Source organism: Octopus sinensis, linkage group LG1 (genome assembly GCF_006345805.1).
Source record: "Octopus sinensis linkage group LG1, ASM634580v1, whole genome shotgun sequence".
Lineage (NCBI taxonomy): Eukaryota > Metazoa > Mollusca > Cephalopoda > Octopoda > Octopodidae > Octopus > Octopus sinensis.
The window spans coordinates 108,336,749-108,355,650 of NC_042997.1; the positions used below are offsets into that span (position 1 = coordinate 108,336,749).

At 39.1% G+C, this 18,902-nt stretch overlaps 1 protein-coding gene across 5 annotated transcripts in view; it reads left to right on the forward strand.

Moving 5' to 3' along the window:
• The window catches only part of LOC115210633 (protein UBASH3A homolog), a 279,691-nt gene that overhangs the window by 235,903 nt on the left and 24,886 nt on the right, over positions 1-18,902 (forward strand). For all 5 annotated transcript variants that reach the window (XM_036503636.1, XM_036503645.1, XM_036503650.1 and 2 more), the window contains 4 exons: positions 7,083-7,291; positions 10,141-10,240; positions 12,414-12,549; positions 14,349-14,468. In XM_036503636.1, coding sequence (XP_036359529.1) covers positions 7,083-7,291; positions 10,141-10,240; positions 12,414-12,549; positions 14,349-14,468 — 565 coding nt within the window. The remainder of the gene's footprint in view (positions 1-7,082; positions 7,292-10,140; positions 10,241-12,413; positions 12,550-14,348; positions 14,469-18,902) is intronic.

Sequence of the window (18,902 nt, forward strand, 5' to 3'; positions counted from 1 at the left end):
TTTCACCTTGAGTTTTGGTAAACTCATAGCCAGACCTGGATTTTTTCAGGATACTTTACAGAGGGATTAACACAAAGATGAAGAGTAACGGAGACAGCGCATCGCCCTGGAAAATCCACCTGTGTACTTTCATCTTCCCTAACAATTCATTTGTGTTTGTTAGTTCTATTTCCCACCATCTCATTACTCTCCCACAAAATCAGCTGTATGGAATATTATTGTGAGTTTTCTTATTGTCAATCCTTTTCTACTTTAGGCACAAGGCCTGAAATTTTGGGGGAGCAGGTCCATTCAATTGGATCGACCCCAGTACACAACTGGTACTTAATTTATCGACCCCCAAAAGGATGAAAGGCAAAGTTGACCTCAGTGGAACATGAACTCAGAATGTTAAAGACAGACAAAATACTGCTAAGCATTTCACCTGGCATGCTAACATCTCTGCCAACTCACTGACTTTTTCTTATAGTCTGTCCAACTTCTGAAATTCTTCTTTCTTACTCCTACCTCTTCATTTGCCATTCTACCATCAATATACAGCAGACCAGCAGTTCTCCTTGACTTCTTTCTGCATCCCTTTTGCTCCTCTGGAAATAAATTCTCTTTCCAGAAGCTTATACACTTTGTCTACTTGGAGGCTAGTAAATAAATTTTTAGAGTAATGGTAATTATGTAAAAGATTTATAATCCCTGATTTCCCCAGATGATGATTATGAGGATGATCACTGTGACCGACCAGGCTATCAGATGTTGCTACACATCGCTGGTCACAATGTGCTTCGCATTGTTTTAGCCTTCAAATGATGCCACTCTGTTGGCTAAGCGAGCAGGCCAACAGAAGAAAGAGAGCGAGAAAGTTGTGGCGAAAGAGTGCAGCAGGGATCGCCACCACCTCCTGCCGGAGCCTCGTGGAGCTTTAGATATTTTCGCTCAATAAACTCACAATGCCCAGTCTGGGAATCGAAACCATGGTCCTACGACTGCGAGTCCACTGCCCTAACCACTGGGCCATTGCACTTCCACATATATATAAAAAGTAAAAGAGTCAAAAGGAAGAGTAAGTATGATTAGGCAGCTTTTTAATCACTACAAATGTTTTGAGACCTACAGATCCTCGTATATATAGAATTTAAAGTTAAGTTAAGTTTAAATTAAATTATGTCACAATTTACCTGTATAAGAAGATCTCTATGTATCTACTTAGGCTATACTCAGTTGCTGTTTCTGTAAGCAAAATCTAGATTTCCATGCTACAACATCCATGGCTTCTTCTTTGAAACCAAGAAATGCTGATAGTTTCAATTTGCTTGGTATGAGTGTGTTCTCACGTTCGACATGAGCCATAATCCAACGAATAAACCAAAAGCAAAATAAACTGCAACCATAACAATATCAGTAATACTCAGAGATGTGCTTGCAAACACTTCAGCCATGGCACAGCATTAACCAAAGGTGGAAAAATTAGGGAAATTTCACACGGATCTGCTTAAATATTCACACATTCTTAACAGAACACACCTCAACTGTATATATATATATATATACACTACCGTCAGAAATTAATTAGCACCCTTGATTTGCTCTTCACTCAAGGTATGTGCTGTCACCTAGTGGCCATATCTCGAACTATTGCTTTGTTGCGAGTTCACTGTTGCACAGAACGATGACGTAACTTTGTTTGCAGAGCAGTTTGAGAGTCTACAGCCTTATGATGTTGACATAGCAGTGCAACAACAACTTGGAGTGTGGATGCAGACAAATTCCTTTGTTTAATAGATATAGGTAGCGCCTCGCAAGGACCGAAATCACACCATACTAAGTTTTCTCATCGCGTAAGACGTTTTGAACAGCTCATAGGTTAATTGATTTAACCTATTTAATGTAGAAATTTGAGAAGTGCTAATTAATTTCTGACGCAAGTGTATATATATATATATATATATAAACTGAGATAGGGGTTGTGAGTGCAACCCACCATGGGATAACATATATCCAATATACTGCCAGTAAAGCACCCAACAAAGTTAATACATAAATGTTAAGAATTGCGATGCAGTTAATTCATTTATTGTATTAGATAGGTGAAGGTAAAATGTTTTACCACAAATTAATAATACAAAATAAGAAAATGGAGAAATACACCTTAATCAATAATCAACTACCAGATAATACCCAATCACATAATTTATTAACCCACTACATATGAACATCAAGGTCAACATACTAGTACAGAACAGAACAATGTACATCAATGAGTAATATGATACAATAAGTACAATATGTATAAGTAAATATAAATAAATATAAACATAAATATAAACTACACCCATAGGCGCAGGAGTGGCTGTGTGGTAAGTAGCTTGTTTACCAACCACATGGTTCCGGGTTCAGTTCCACTGCGTGGCACCTTGGGCAAGTGTCTTCTACTATAGCCTCGGGCTGACCAAAGCCTTGTGAGTGGATTTGGTAGACAGAAACTGAAAGAAGCCTGTCGTATATATGTATATATATGCGTGTGTGTGTTTGTATGTCTGTGTTTGTCCCCCTAGCATTGCTTGACAACCGATGCTGGCGTGTTTATGTCCCCGTTACTTAGCAGTTCGGCAAAAGAGACCGATAGAATAAGTACTGGGCTTACAAAAGAATAAGTCCCGGTGTCGAGTTGCTCGATTAAAGGTGGTGCTCCAGCATGGCCGCAGTCAAATGACTGAAACAAGTAAAAGAGTAAAAGAGAGAAAAAAGAGTATATCTACATGGCTGAAACAGCTGTAAGATGTAGTTTATATTTATATTTATATTTATTTATATTTACTTATACATATTGTACTTATTCTATCATATTACTCATTGATGTACATTGTTTTGTTCTGTACTAGTATGTTTGACCTTGATGTTCATATGTAGTGGGTTAATAAATTATATGATTGGGTATTATCTGGTAGTTGATTATTGATTAAGGTGTATTTCTCCATTTTCTTATTTTGTATATATATATATATATATATATATAGCAAATTCGATGACTGGCATCTGAGTGTGATCATTGACAGACCAGCTAAACGGCTTCTGTGCCAGTTGCACATAAAAGGGCACCATTCGAGTGTGATCGTTACCAGCGTCGCCTTACTGGCACTTGTGCCCATGCTAGTAGGGTGCCAAGAGCACCATCCGAGCATGATCGTTGCCAGAGCAGCCAACTGGCTTCCGGGCTGGTGGCACGTAAACGGGCACCATTCGAACATGATCATTACCAATGTCGCCTTACTGGCACCTGTGCTGGTGGCATGTGTAAAAAGATTCAAGTGAGGTCATTGCCAGTACCGCCTGACTGGCCCCTGTGCTGGTGGCATATAAAAAGCACGCACTACACTCTCGGAGTGGTTGGCATTAGGAAGGTCATCCAGCTGTAGAAACTCTGCCAAATCAAGATTGGAGCCTGGTACAGCCATCTGGTTCGCCAGCCCTCAGTCAAAATCGTCCAACCCATGCTAGCATGGAAAGTGGACGTTAAACGATGATGATGATGATGAAATTCAGTGTGTGTTACATTCCATTACTTAATAAATACATTATGTTGTATGTTTATTTACCGTACATTATTTTCCTTTACTATATATGTATATCCTGAAGAATTGGTGGAATGGTTGGTAAAGGTAAATGGAGTGAGGTAGTATGGCTATGCGTTGAGGAGAGACAAAGAGCATGTTGTGAGGAGGGTGATTGCATTTGAGGTAAATGTAACACAAAAGCAAGGTAGACCGAGGAAAAGATGAAGGGGACAGGTAGAGGAGGAGATTAGGAGGGTTGGTTTGAAAAAGGAGGACACTCAAAACTGGGAAAGATGGTGAGATGATGTGAGGATGGTTGCTATGGCATTGAGGTAGATCTGGCCACCCCTATTAATGGGGACAAAACTCGGACTTAAAACACTGGATGATGATGATGATATATATATACATATATAAAATGTAATTAAAATTCCGTTGAATTAGGTACTTAATTTGAGGCACCTTGCTAGGTCGGTATAATCAGCACATCTCAACAATATTAATTGAATATTGAATATCAAGATTCCATGCAGGGGTGTTTGGACTTGATATTCCTACACTGTGTGCAGACAACACAACCCATCTAAGTGAGTATATCCACTCTTGGTAGTTCAGACATGCGCTTTTTATAAAGGTAGTTTCTATAGTATTTCCAAAGTGCAGATTCTAAGTTAGATGAGCAGAATATAAATGAGTAACAAAGATGTACAGGTGTCAATTCATTATGGCCATTTCAAACAACTCCTTTAATTGATTAATGAAAGCATTACATTTGAATGAAACCGTTCTCTTCAGATGACTGCATAGACTTCAAACATAAAGGATACAACCATTTCCTTAACACATTCACATCAATAATGGAACTCAAAATATTTACATTGCTGCTTGCATCATCGTCATCATTATCATCGTTTAACGTCCGCTTTCCATGCTAGCATGAGTTGGCCGATTTTGACTGAGGGCTGGCGAACCAGATGGCTGCACCAGGCTCCAGTCTTGATCTGGCAGAGTTTCTACAGCTGGATGCCCTTCCTAATGCCAACCACTCCAAGAGTGTAGTGGGTGCATTTTACATGCCACTGGCACGGGGGCCAGTCAGGCAGTACTGGCAACGACCTCGCTCGAATCTTTTTACACATGCCACTAGCACAGGTACCAGTGAGGTGATGCTGGTAACGATCACGCTCGAATGGTGCCTTTTATGTGCCACTGGCACAGAAGCCGGTTAGCCGCTCCGTCAATGATCACACTCATATGGTGCTCTTTGCACCCCGCTAGCACAGATGCCAGTCATCGAATTTGATTTTGATTTCACTTGCCTCAATAGGTCTTTGCAAGCAGAGTTTTAGTGTCCCAAGAAGGAAAAGGTACGCATATGTAGGCTGGTTATGCTCCTGGCATAGGCCACGAGGTTATGGTCTCATTTGGCTTGCTGAGTCTTCTCAAGCACAGCATATTTCCAAAAGTCTCAGTCACTAGTTATTTCCTTGGTAAGGCCTAAAGTTCGAAAGACTTCCTGGGTCTACCTCTTCTACAGGTTCCCTCAACCGCTAGGGTGTGGCAATTTTTTCACACAGCTATCCTCATCCATTCTTGTCACATGTCCATACCAGTGCAGTTGTCTCACTTGAACACCACATCTGATGCTTCTTTGGTTCAACTTTTCTCTCAAGGTACATGGAAGGCGGACATTAAATGATAATGTTTGTTTTGCCATATCTGTGGCGGAAAATAATGCATACCTTGTTGAGTCTACTATAATTTAGAGAGTATCAGAGGAAATAGTGGTGGGGAGGGAGTCTACTATTTCCTCTGCTACTCTCTAAATTATAGCAAACTTAACAAGATATGCATTATTTTCTTAACTCATTCTACCACAGATATGGCAAAAGAAACAATGTAAATATTTTGAGTTCCATTATTGATGTGAATGTGTTAAGGAAATGGTTGTATCCTCTATGTTTGAAGTCTATGTGGTCATCTGAAGAGAATGGTTTCTTTCAAATGATGAAATGTTTCCATTAATCAATTAAAAGAGTCGCTTGAAACAGCCATAGTGAATTGACACCTGTACATCTTTGTTACTCTCATATATATATATATATACTAAGGTATGTAGAAAAATACAACATGGACAAGAACGTATAACTCATAGAAGACGATACAATAAACATGGACAGGACATTCGAACCCCTCAGTCTTCAGTCAAGAACCGGATCATCGTAGTAATTTCGGCTGATATATATATATATATATATATATATATATATATATATATATATATTCCAGGTATGGAAGCAAAACATGGAATCAAAGGGCCTTAAGATTAACTTAGCAAAGACTAAGCTTTTAGTAAGCAAAAAAACTGATAGGGCCCTTCACCCACCCAGTAAATGGCTCTGCTTGATTTGTAGAAAAAGTATAGGTAGGAATTCCATATAGACACACAAGAGGAGCAGCGGATAATAGGAAGGTTATCAGAGAATGTAGTGTTTGTAAGTGGATGGTGCACAGGGGCCATAAAAACTACAGGAAATCTATTTTCTCAAATGCCCCTGAGGCTCTTTAGAGGTAGTGGGTAATTTGTGGTAACTAGGGGACCTAAATTAGCTGGTGGGGGAGAGGATGTATGGAAAGTGTAATTGCTAAAATAAAAATAAGATTGAGAAAATTTAGAGAGGTTTTAGCTCTGTTGGCAACCAAAGGTTTCTCTCTCCAAGTGAAAGGAAGATTGTATAATGCATGCATACAAACAGAAATGCTACATGGTAGTGAGACATGCAAAAGCTACAGAGGAATGGAGCTAGTATGCACTGTTAGATGTTCAATGTCCAGTATACATGTGTGAATGAGCAGCAGTGTTTTGAGGGAAACGCTAGGCCTAAGAGGAATTAGATGTAGTTTGCAAGAAAGGAGACTGCATTGGTTTGATCATGTGATGTGTATGGATGTCGACAGTTGCATGCAGAAGTGCTGAACACTTGAAGTGGATGGAACTTGTAGAAGAGGGAGACCCAGGAAGACCTGGGAGGAAGTATTGAAGGCCAGTCTCAAAACACTGAGTCATATGAAAACGACAAAGGACTGAGATATCTGGCACATTGGCTGTACTCAAGAAGACCATTCCATCACAGCAGAATTGATTCCATCAAAAGCAGCCAGTGCACTCTGTAGAGTGGTTGGTGTCAGGAAGGGCATCAAGCTGTGGAAACCATACCAAAACAGGCAATGGAGCCTGGTGCAGCTCTTGGCTTTACTAGCTTTGGTCAAACTGTCCAACCCATACCAACCTGAAAAACAGACATTAAGTGATGATGGTGATGATGATGATGTATAAAATGTTTGTGTGTGTGGGTCTAATGGTTTGGTCATGTTCGGATAGTCACAACTCCGCCATTGGCATACAACATGAATTTAAACTTTGATGACCTTATTTTTATATTCACTGTGAGTTTCAATATTAAAACACATTGTTGTTGTTGTTGTTGTTGTTTTAGTATTTCTAAAATAATTGTTTGTTATATTTTACGGCAGGTTCGTGAAGTAACACGGAGTTATTCTTCAAACAATGAAGACGAACTTGAGTTAGTTGAAGGGGACCATGTGTTGGCTGATCCAATAGAATTAAGCAACAGCAAGAATGGCTGGTGTAAAGGAATATCAACTTTGACAGGTTCTGTTGGAATGTTCCGGATAGGCTGTACAATGCGAACATCAGAAACATCAACATGGACCCTTCATAAGTGAGTCCCTTTATTATTCACGATATTTCCCCACCCCCCACCCCAGTTTCCCTCCTTCACTGTATGAATATAAATGAGTTCTTGCAAATTTCATTCAAAAGATCAATTAAAACCCAGGAATTTCAGGGAAATTCCTTCTGGTTGGCATTGTCAGGAATTATTGTGTGAAGTTGGCAAAAACTGAATTTATGTTGCAGTGAGACCAGAATACAGATATTTCCTGAAATGCCATTCTCAGAGACAAAAGTTTGCAATATTTAAGACAGAAGGGAATTAGCTTGGATTAAGGGTGTCTTGGTTGTATTCTTTTTGCTTTTGTTTTTCCTTTTACTTGTTTCAGTCATCAGATTGTGGCCATGCTGGGGCACCACCTTGGAGAATTCTAGTCAAATGTATTAACCCCAGGACTTATTTTTTTAAGCCTGAGACTTATTCTATTGGTCTTTTATGCCAAACCACTAAGAACAGGGACATAAACGCACCAGCACTGTCAAATGATGGTGGGAAACAGACACACACACATGCACACACACAAAGGGCTTCTTTCAGTTTCTGTCTACCAAATCCACTCACTTGGCTTTGCCTGCACCTATACGGAAGAACTGCATTAAAAGTTTTTAATTCACAATAAACAACTTTGATAATCCAAAGAACATCTTCAAAGAGATACATTTTATATAGTTTGGTCAATGATGATGATGTGAGATAACTTAGAGGCAAGATGGTTCAGTGGTAAGCTATTAGACTGTCTACTCAATGATTGCAAGTCCAAATTTCCTGCATGCATTAAGTTTTTCTTATTTTAAACCCCACACCTTAGTCAACCCTGGTTTAACCAGAACTATGGTCAAAGGGGATCCAACCATAGCCAGTTTATATCTAGGCATTGTCCAATGTGTCTTTCTCTTTTCCTTTAAGATGTTACAATCTAATTTGAAGTAGATTCGGTTACTATTTTTAGCAGGTTAAACAATACACTGAGGCTCCTTTCATGGTTCAACAATGGTTCATTGTACCTTTGGCAGCATACCTTTTCCTACATCATCTGAGTCTTTCTGGCTTTTGACAGATTCAGCTACCACCTGATCACATGACCCCATTGCCTCAATGGTAACTCTGAGAATATTAACCTGTAGTAGACTGGCATCCTATCCCATGTGTTATTTATCCAATATCCACTTTTTGCTGAGTCACCTGAGATGTTTGAAGACTTTTCTTTTAAAATCAAGGTTTGGGTTATCAACTTGATCAGTGAATAATTTAGTATACAAGTTGATGTTTACAAGAACTTATCAGCTTCATCCTCATCAGTTAACATGTGTTTTCCATGCTGGACGGTTTGACAGAAGCTGGCAAGGCAGAAGGCTGCACCAAGTTCTACTGTCTGTTTTGGCATGGTTTCTATGGCTGGGTCCCCTTCCTAATGCCAACCACTTTACATAGTGTACTGGGTGCTTTTTATGTGGGACCAGCACAGGTCTTTTTTATTACAGGGTCACTAAGTACTTGTAAGACAAAAAACCCTCAACTGAGAGTGGGGAGTAGTATTGAAGGTTTGTGATTTTGTGCCAGGTATAGAGGAGTCAGGCATAAGTGTCTTGCTGTAGAGTAAATACATGGATATCCCAGTTGGAAAGGGATTTAGGGACAGAAGTTCAACCTTCGATGATGTTAGTGATGAAATGATGTCTGTAATCTCGAGAAAAATTGGTCAGAATCTGTTGAGTGATACAGAGAAAAGTTTAGGGAATATAAATATGATTTAGAATTGGCCAAAAAGTTGTAATTAATTCTTTCTGCTATAGGCACAAGGCCTGAAATTTGGTGGAAGGGGTCTAGTCTATTACATTGACCCCAGTGCACAACTGGTACTTATTTCATTGACCCCTGTAAAGATGAAAGGCAAGGTTGACCTTGTTGGAATTTGAACTCAAAATATAAAAATGGATGAACTGCTGCTGAGCATTTTCCACCATTGGGCTGATGATGTGATTCTGCCAGCTCCTCACCTTCCGAGTTGTAACTAAAAAGGAAACAAAATGTTAAATTTCGGTGCTACATGGGAAATTGTCTTGGTTAGTGTGCAGAAAGGGAGTCGATAAGAATTGGATGTAAGTTTATAGTGTCACAAAAGACGAAGTGGGATAGACAAGCAGGGGGCAAGGCCTTCAGGTATGATTGGTATGCAAGAGAAGTTAGAAGGTAGAAGCAGCTCTGAAATGAAGTCCATGGAAAGCACACTTAACTCACAAAAGTTACTAATTATTATGGGGATAGTTATTATCTCTGTTGGAAATAAAGGGGCAATGGAGTAGCACTTCGTGGCTAATCACTCTGTGTTAGAAAAACAGAACGATACATTGGATAATGTAGCTGAAGTAATACAAAAAGATGAGATGGCCACATCTGGAACATGTCTAATAGACCTGGTTAACAGACCACATAGTAATGTACAACAGAGTTGGATTGACCTGGTGGAATGGCCAGCTTTCTTCGTTTCCATTGATTTGTGAATACGTGCACAGCAAACATAGTTTATTATACACTGAAATTATTATTACATGAACAAGGCTGCGAAACAGCTGTAATCCTAAGGATGCCAAGTGGTTAAACAAATGTATTCACTTCTCATACCTTCTGACACACACACAGTGAAAGAAGGAGACATATTTATATTCTAAACACATCCACGTGTGTGTAATACTGATAGCAAAAGGAAATTGTTTTCTCGCCTGTAACTGTAGACAATTGTTACATCCTGCCTGAGCCGCACTTGTGCTGCTGTTCCCACCACCAATAACTGAATGATTGATGTTATCTCTGTCTGTGTGTCTCTCTGTCTTCAACAGGTCACTAATGGTGGTCCCTGCCACTAATATGTACAATGGTTTATCTGAAGGAGACTATGACAATCTCTGGGTTGGGGAACAAGACGACATTTACAACAAAGTAAGTGACAACCTCCTCATTTATTTATCCTTTACTTGTTTTTGTCTTAGACTCTGGCCATGCTGGGGCACCGCCCTGAATTTTTAGTTGAATGAATTGACCCCAGTACTTATGTCTTTTTAAGCTTAATACTTTTATTTCAATGATTTTTCCATAAAGGCATTACACAGAGGGGGACACTACAACACATGTGGGGACATATAACAAAAATATAAAAATAAAATATGATATAATGAATGTCACATGAAAATGAACATGAAGAACAAATTAAAATATGATAACATGAATGATATCTGAAAATGCTATTATGAAGAGTGTGCTACTCACCCCCACACTGAGTAACACCACTCGCCGCCTCTGGGTCCTAAATCCTTTTCCCCCTTTCTCCATCACTTAGTGACATCATTCTCTCTGCCAATGCATTCGTAACCTTTCTTTTTAAGCCTAATACTTATTCTATTGATCTCTTTTGCTGAGCTGCTAAGTTATGGGGACATAAACACACCAACACCGGTTATCAAATGGCAGTGGTGAGGGACAAAACCACACACACGTGCACACACACATACACACACACATATACACACACATGCACGCACGCACACACATGCATTTACACAAACATACACACACGCACATACACACACACACACAAACACACACACGATGGGCTTGTCTCAGTCTCTGTCCAGCAAACCCGCTCATAAGGCTTTGGATGGTACAGGCTAAAGTAGAAGACCCAAGGCACCATGTAGTGAGACTGAACTCAGAACATTGTGGTTGGGAAGCAAGCTTCTTACCACTCAGCCATGCTTGGGCCTATGTATTTCTTTATTTATTTTACAGTTTTCCCATTTTAGTAAGAACTCAGTAGTTTTCTGTTGTTGTTGTAGTCATTGTGTTTGTTTCACAGCAATTCGTCCTTAGCACTGAGTATTACTTGACTGTGGAGTAGGAATGGAACCTGTTAGCAGCCAGTCAGACTGAGACTAACAAAGATATTTTAGGGTGGCAAGCTGGCAGAATTGTTAGCATTCCAGGCGAAATGCTTAGCAGTATTTCATCTGCCATTATGTTCTGAGTTCAAATTCCGCTGAGGTCGTCTTTGCCTTTCATCCTTTCGGGGTCAATTAAATGTTATGCAGTTATGCACAGGGGTCAATGTATTTAATCCTTTGTCTGTCCTTGTTTGTCCCCTCTATGTTTAGCCCCCTGTGGGCAATAAAGAAATAAATAACAGATATTTTTGTACATGAGATACTCAACAGTGAGAGGTCACATGACTTGCCAATTGTTCCACTCAACACTCCTCTTCTCTTTATCATACTGTGTGTGTGTCTCACACACCGAAAAAAAAATCAATGGCTCCAATTTTGATGCCAACATTGTGGCATCTCTGAGATAGAAGTTAAATTCTTGTGTGGCTATGTCCACCTTCCACACAACTGGCACCACTTGCTTTGTTAACTTACAGTATTGAGTTCAGCTTTTTATTAAGGTATGACTAAAAGTGGATCGTGATTATACTGATATCTGATTTAGGGGTCAGTAATGTTGATAACCCATTGATGGATCCCTTTGACCATGAACTTAATTGTCTGACAACAGACAAATTAATTAGGAAGGTTGCTGATGGTGATTTAGATTGGTTAACAAACAACAAGGTTAGGAAGAAAGGTTTAAATTTTAATACCAACTCTCTCTCTCTCTCTCTCCTCCTCCTCCTCCCTCCCCCTCCCTCCCTCCTTCCCTCCCTCAAACTATATTTGCCCTCTTCTGCCTCCATGCTTATTATTAACCACCAACTACCTCTTCTTCTATATTGTGTATATACAAACAACCAGATACACCAAAACACAGTGATGATATCAAACTCTGAGTATATGAATTTTACTCTCTCTCTCCTCTCTCTCTCTCTCTCTCTCTCTGTTGAATGTATTACTATTATTATTTTTTTCCCAGTTGCTTCATAGAGAATTGCTTCCTTAATTAACAAACTTACACCCATCATGACTACCCTAACCCTAATAAGGGTCACCAGGCACTATATTGATCTAAATTGATGCTTCATTTGCAACCATTTTTGTATCTAGACAAACATCCAACAATAATAATGGATTATCTACTTAGGATTTGATCCCTCTAAAAGCTTTCTGAATGTTTCTTTCTTCAGCTGTTAAAAAATAAAAAGAGTGAAGAGAACCAAAACATCCCTCGGGAACCTCGATGTTTGTTTGTGATGCGACATGGCGAGAGATGTGATTTTGCCTTGGGAAGAGATTGGGTTGACTCTTGCTTTAATTCCGCAGGTGAGTTTCACTTACTTTTATAAGTATTTACACTCACACATACATACATACATACATACATACATACATGCATGCATGCATGCATGCATGCATGCATACATGCATACATACATACATACATACATGCATGCATGCATGCATGCATGCATCCACACGCACAACCCGGAAGAGACAGATTTCTGTTAGAAACTTCAAGTTTCATGCAGCCAAATTGAATTGTTTTAAGAAATTCTTACCAAATGTGTTCAGTTCCTTTTTCTTTCTTTTGTTCACACACACACACACATCATCACCATCATCATCATTGAATATCTGCTTTCCATGCTGGCATGGGTTGGATGGTTTGACAGGAGGTAGCAAGCCAGAGAGCTGCACCAAGCTCCAGCTGTCTGTTCTGGCGTGATTTCTACACCTGGTATACTTTAGAGTATACCAGGTGCCTTTTATGTGGCACTGGCACCACTGCTTTGTTATTTATACCAGTCTTAAGTGAATGGGAGAATTGTGAAAGATATAAATAACAGGAAATTGTTAAAATGTCTTAGAGAAAAGATTGGTTTATTTGGTGCAGTTCCTGGAAAGAATTGAAAAAATGGGACAGCAAAGAGCAGTTCTCTGTTGATAGAAGAGAAGCTTGATGCTAAGGGCAGATAGTGCAGAAGATGCAGAAAAGGATTTGCCTGTGTTTGGTATTGGCAGAGCATTGGTGTAGTATTCCAGATTGCAAGGCTGTGTTTTAAGGTAGAGAAAAATATATTTGAAAAAACAGTTACATACTTTCCCTAACTGATGCTGAGAAGAAAGATGATTAGAGATGTTATTAGGAGAGATTATTGAATGTGGAGAATGTGTGAATGGAAGAAGACCTGCATGAAGTCCCACCTAACTGTGGAACCAGCTACTGAGGTGGACAGTTATACAGACAAAATGGCCATCAAGACGATGAAGTCAAAGAAAGAAGCTAATCCATTGAAAATACCTGACAAAACAGGACTTACGTTAATCACATACATAAGTCAGCTGATATAAAGAGGTGTTGTGGCCAATGACCATAAAAGCAGTGTAAATGATCAACTGCTACGAGGACAAAGGAAAAAATTTCGAAAATAGCAAATTCAAAGGTATCAAACTGTTCTTTGAGTATCAGTGTTGTAGCATAATTGATTTGTAAGGAAGTCGACTTTGATGGTTTGCAATTTGTATTTATTCTGGCTCAGAGAACCATTGATCCCCTCCTCATTGACAACTGCAAAGACAAAACACTTCCTGACCAAGAGTAAGCCTTTCAACCTAACATTTATGGATTTAAAGGAAACCTTTATTAGAGCACTACGATCTTTTAGCTTGGGGATCATTAAGAAAACTAGGAACAAGAATGGTTAGTTCAGGTAATGCAAACTATGGCGCAGGGATGCAGTCAGAGCTATGTGAAGGTTGGAGGTGAGTACAAGTAGGTACCCCCAATGGTCAAGTCCCAGCCCACCCCTATTTATTGTAGTGTTCACAATATTTAAACTAAATAATTCTTCAAGAATAAAATTTCAAAACTGCTTCTGGCTTGATATAATGCCAGAGATATTTCAATAAAAGGACATGCCAATCTTTTCAAGAGAAGGACCACTTTTGAAAATCTTTAGCTGTTCTGTTGTGTCTGGGGAGAGTCATTTTCTTTTTGTGCCTTATAATATAACACACTCGCCAGTAAAATTTCCACTTTTTTTCTTATTTTCATTTTCCTAAAATTTTCGTTGCGTCTTGCAACCTTTTCAATAGTCTTATTTCATTGTTTATATTTTTAGGAAGATACAGTAGAATCAACCTAAACCTTCCGAAGAACATGTTGAAAAGAAAGAATTACCTGGACTTCATCAAAGACTGTCCGTTGACAGAAGTTGGCAAATTACAAGCACGTCTTACTGGTAAGGACACAGATTTACCTACAAAAAAAACCCCTTCTTTTACAATCAAATACAATTTCTCTGCTCTTTTATTATTTCATTAAAGATATTTAATATTCTAACACATTGATATTATTTTTGAACTGAGAAAGATTTGGGTTTCAATGAGATTTTTCATGTGAACCAATCTGATAGGATTTGGTGGCAGTGGGGTTACTGTTAATTTTTGGGGAGGTTTTTTACTTTATAAATTTTTTTTTATGTAATCAATGTATGCAAGTTGAAGATACTGCAGTAGACTAATTTGAATAAGTGGCCTTCATTATTATTATTATTATTATCATTATTATAATCAGATAGAACACTTCTTGAGACATCTCTTTTCCTTGTTTCAGTCAATAGACTGCAGCCATGCTGTAGCATCACCTTGTAGGGGTTTTAATCAAATGAATCAACTTCTTTTTTTTAAAAGCTTTTTACTTGTAGCATCTCTTTTGCTAAACCACTATATTATGGGGACATAAACACACCAACACTGGTTGTAAAGTGGTGGTGGGGTGGGGGATAAACACAGACACACACTCATATATAACAGGTTTCTTTCAGTTTCCATCAACCAAATCCACTCTCAAAGCTTTGGTTGGCCCGAGGCTATAAGAGAAGATACTTGCCCAAGGTACCATGCAGTGGGACTGAATCCAGAACCATATGGCTGGGAAGCAAACTTCTTACCACACAGTCACCTCTCTGCCCATCTCAGCACATAAATTTACCAGCCTTACAGAGTTTTGTATTCAGTACTCAATGTGTGTGTGTATGAGAGAGAGAGAGAGAAAGTGAGATGCTTGTGTAAAAACTCCTGAAGAGCATTGCTTAAAATAATGTGAAGCCATTTATGAAACTCCTGAGAATTAAATCAATGTAAACAAAACTTGTAGAGAATAAGTTACAAAGAAACTGAGAAAGGAATTGAGGATGACATTTGATCTTTTTGTTGTATCATCAATGTTTTATGAAGTCTTTCTCTTGCAAATTGTCATTAAGTAAATCTTCATCAAATTTTTTTATAATTAATATTTCTTGGGGAAAATTTGTCTGCTCCAAATGGAACAGCTTTTAAACGAGACGTTTTTACTGAGCTGAAATGAATTTAAAGAAAAACTCATCTTCTGAAAATAACGAAAATTAGCCAAATTTTGTCGCCTCAGAATTGATACTAGTTTGTATCTAATTACCTCCCCTCTTTCAATGAATATTGTTTATTACCTCCTCTTGATTCTTCGCCAACTTCTTTTGAGGGTTCCCTGACGAGCTGAAAGAAGGGAGACAAATTAAGCAGAACCTGTGTGTTTTTGTAAAATTTATCTGTTAATTGTTAGAGTGTTGTCAACAGAGGGTTAATATATGTAAAGTGCCAATCTATTACAAACTCTAAACCACAGGCAAAGGGTCTCTTTTTTCTGCTTTTTCATTGTTACAGCAACAGCCTTTATTCCTTGGTAACTGCCTCATCTTGTGTCCCTTTCATTCACATACTCCCAACCCATCTTACCCCGTCTCATCATCTATACTGTGCCAGGCTCCACCACACAGACACACTCATATACCAGGTCTCGCATCAACCTCTAGACATCAACTTACTAGAATTCACTCTGTGCATGCGTTTTGTTTGTTTTGTTTTGTTTTTCTCTCTGCTAGTGTTCAATAAGAACATTGATGACCACAGCATCACCACTCTTTACGAGAACACAGAGGAACACATTTCCTGCCCCCAGGAAAAAAGAGATTTCCTTAGGAACATTATCAACTACACACACACACATTGTCTATGTTTTGTTTGTTCACTGCTGTATAACACTTAAGGGACGACTCCCTCAATTACGCTGAGTGTTAAAATACCTGAAAGTCATTGAGAGGTGAGACAACTCATTTCTGATTGAATTTTGCTATTTTTATGGCTTAGCAACATCACATGCCTGAATCGAACCAGGGACGACCCAAATCACCAGTCTCTGACTATATACAAATAAGATAAGAACTATTTGCTGGTGTGCCATGGTGATGCACATGCATAAGATTTGTTTCAGGAACGTGATGTTGATAAGCCACAAAACTGGTGAGATATTGATATGCATCATCCTTGAATTTCATCACAGGTGAGTTGTCTCACCTGTGTATGATTTTATACAGCAATGAATCATCAAACAAACAAAGCCCAGAGCATCATCCGTCTGGAACCCCTATCTTGCCCAGGATACTAATCGTCTGGAAACTGTTCAGCGAAGTGCAACCAAAAGAATACCCTCCATTAGGCATTTGCCATATTCTGAACGCCTTACTTCCCTGGGCATGGACACATTGAAACTCTGACATATGGCAGCTGACTTGGCAGATACCCATAAAATTATTAACCATCTTACAAACAATAACTCTGAGCACATTTTCAAACTCCACCTGTCTAACACCTGTGGACATGTTTACAAAGTCAGAAAACAGCACAGCTCCCATGACATTCGGACACATTTTTTTTGCGCTAAGAGTTGCTGAAGCATGGAACAAACTGCCGGCATCAGTTGTTAGTTGTCAGAGCACTGCATCCTTCAAAACTTCCATACTTCCTGAGATTCACCAACACTACACCTGATTTTCTTCCCTCCATACACACGCAAGCATGTATCTGACTCATACACTGTTCACTTCCCAGACATTTGTACATTACTGCATATGCTTTATACGCACTTTTTGGCAATTTGTGATGCACCTGAGCACTGTATACAATAATTTCATTATTATTATTGTTGATGATGATGATTATTATTATTATTTCATTTGCAGCCAATAATAATTCTGTTTTTGATTCAGTGTTGAATTTCTAAAGAACATTTTCAGATTAGTTTTGGCCTTTTTTTTAGTAATTCTTTAATGACTTTAATGATTCTTGTTCATCTTGAATGGAATAAATCTTGGTTATTTCATTCCAAATGTGTAAAATAATGAGTTGGGACTATTTTGATCAGAGAGAAAAAAAAATTGGTGGAAGAAAATTTTAAATAAAAAATTTATCAAGAAAAATGTTTTAAATGTCTGAAATAAATTGTTATTTATACACTTTATGTTTAGTGTGTATATTTACAACACACAATATATATATTATACTGTATTATGTGAAGGCACATGGCCTAGTGATGAGGGTGTTATAATCATTAGATTGTGGGTTCAATTCCCAGACCAAGCAGCATGTATTTCTTGAGCAAAACACTTCATTTCTGGAAATATGTGCATTCAAAGCAGAGACCTCACTCTCCAGTGGGCCCTCTTCGCAACCCTCACACGAACCAGATCACTGACGACCCCAAGGAATGCGCAGAACTCATTGCCGAGTGCTATGCAAACATATTCACTGTCGAAAGTCAAAATGTACCATCTTCACCATCACTAACAGCAAACTCCATAACAACTATGGAATTTACACCTGCAATGCTGCGACATCACCTTCAAAATAAGCGCAACTATGCCTCCCCTGGTCTCGATGGAGTTACATACCTGCTTCTCAAACGTGGCAGGCACTTCCTTTTACACCAGCTTTCTATTTTCTTCCAGTACTGTCTCAACAATGGTGCTACTCCGGAGCAGTGGAAAACTGCCAGTGTCATTCCTCTGTTCAAAAAGGGTGACCGCACATCACCTGTCAACTATCGCCCAGTCAGTCTCACTAGCTGTATTGCAAAACTGATGGAATCGTGTGTCAGAGAAACACTCTGGAACTTCTGGAGCTCTCACAGTCTCATCCGACCCTCACAATATGGATTTGTCCCTAACTCCAGCTGCAGTGACCAGCTTGTCGAGTTCCTTGAGGACATTACTCAGATCACTGACAGTGGCTCATGGGTGGATGTTGTCTACCTTGACTTTGCTAAGGCTTTCAACTCTGTGCCACACAAAAGGCTTATGGTGAAACTCTCTGCAATGGGTGTGGGGGATGACCTTTTTAACTGGTTGAAATCCTTCATCCTCAGCCGAAAGGAGGTAGTCACAGTTCTAGGACAGCACTCTACACCATATGAGATGTCATCGGGTGTACCACAGGGATCTGTCCTTGGTCCCCTCCTGTTTGTGGCATACATTAATGACATAGATGCCAATTTAAAGAATGCCACAGTATTGAAATATGCAGACGACATCAAGCTGTACCTTGAAATCAAGAGGACTGATCCTGATGTCTACAACTCTTTCCTGCAATCAGACCTAGACACAATGCAGCAATGGATCACAGACTGGCAACTGAAACTGGCTGTGGACAAGTGTACCACCATGCATTTTGGGAGAAAAAACCCTGCGTCCACATACTCCCTCCACAACACTGATATCAAGAAATCCTCTTGCGAGCGTGACCTAGGTATCACTGTCAGCAGTGATTTGCGTTGGACAAAGCATATCTCTAAAATTGTCAAGAAG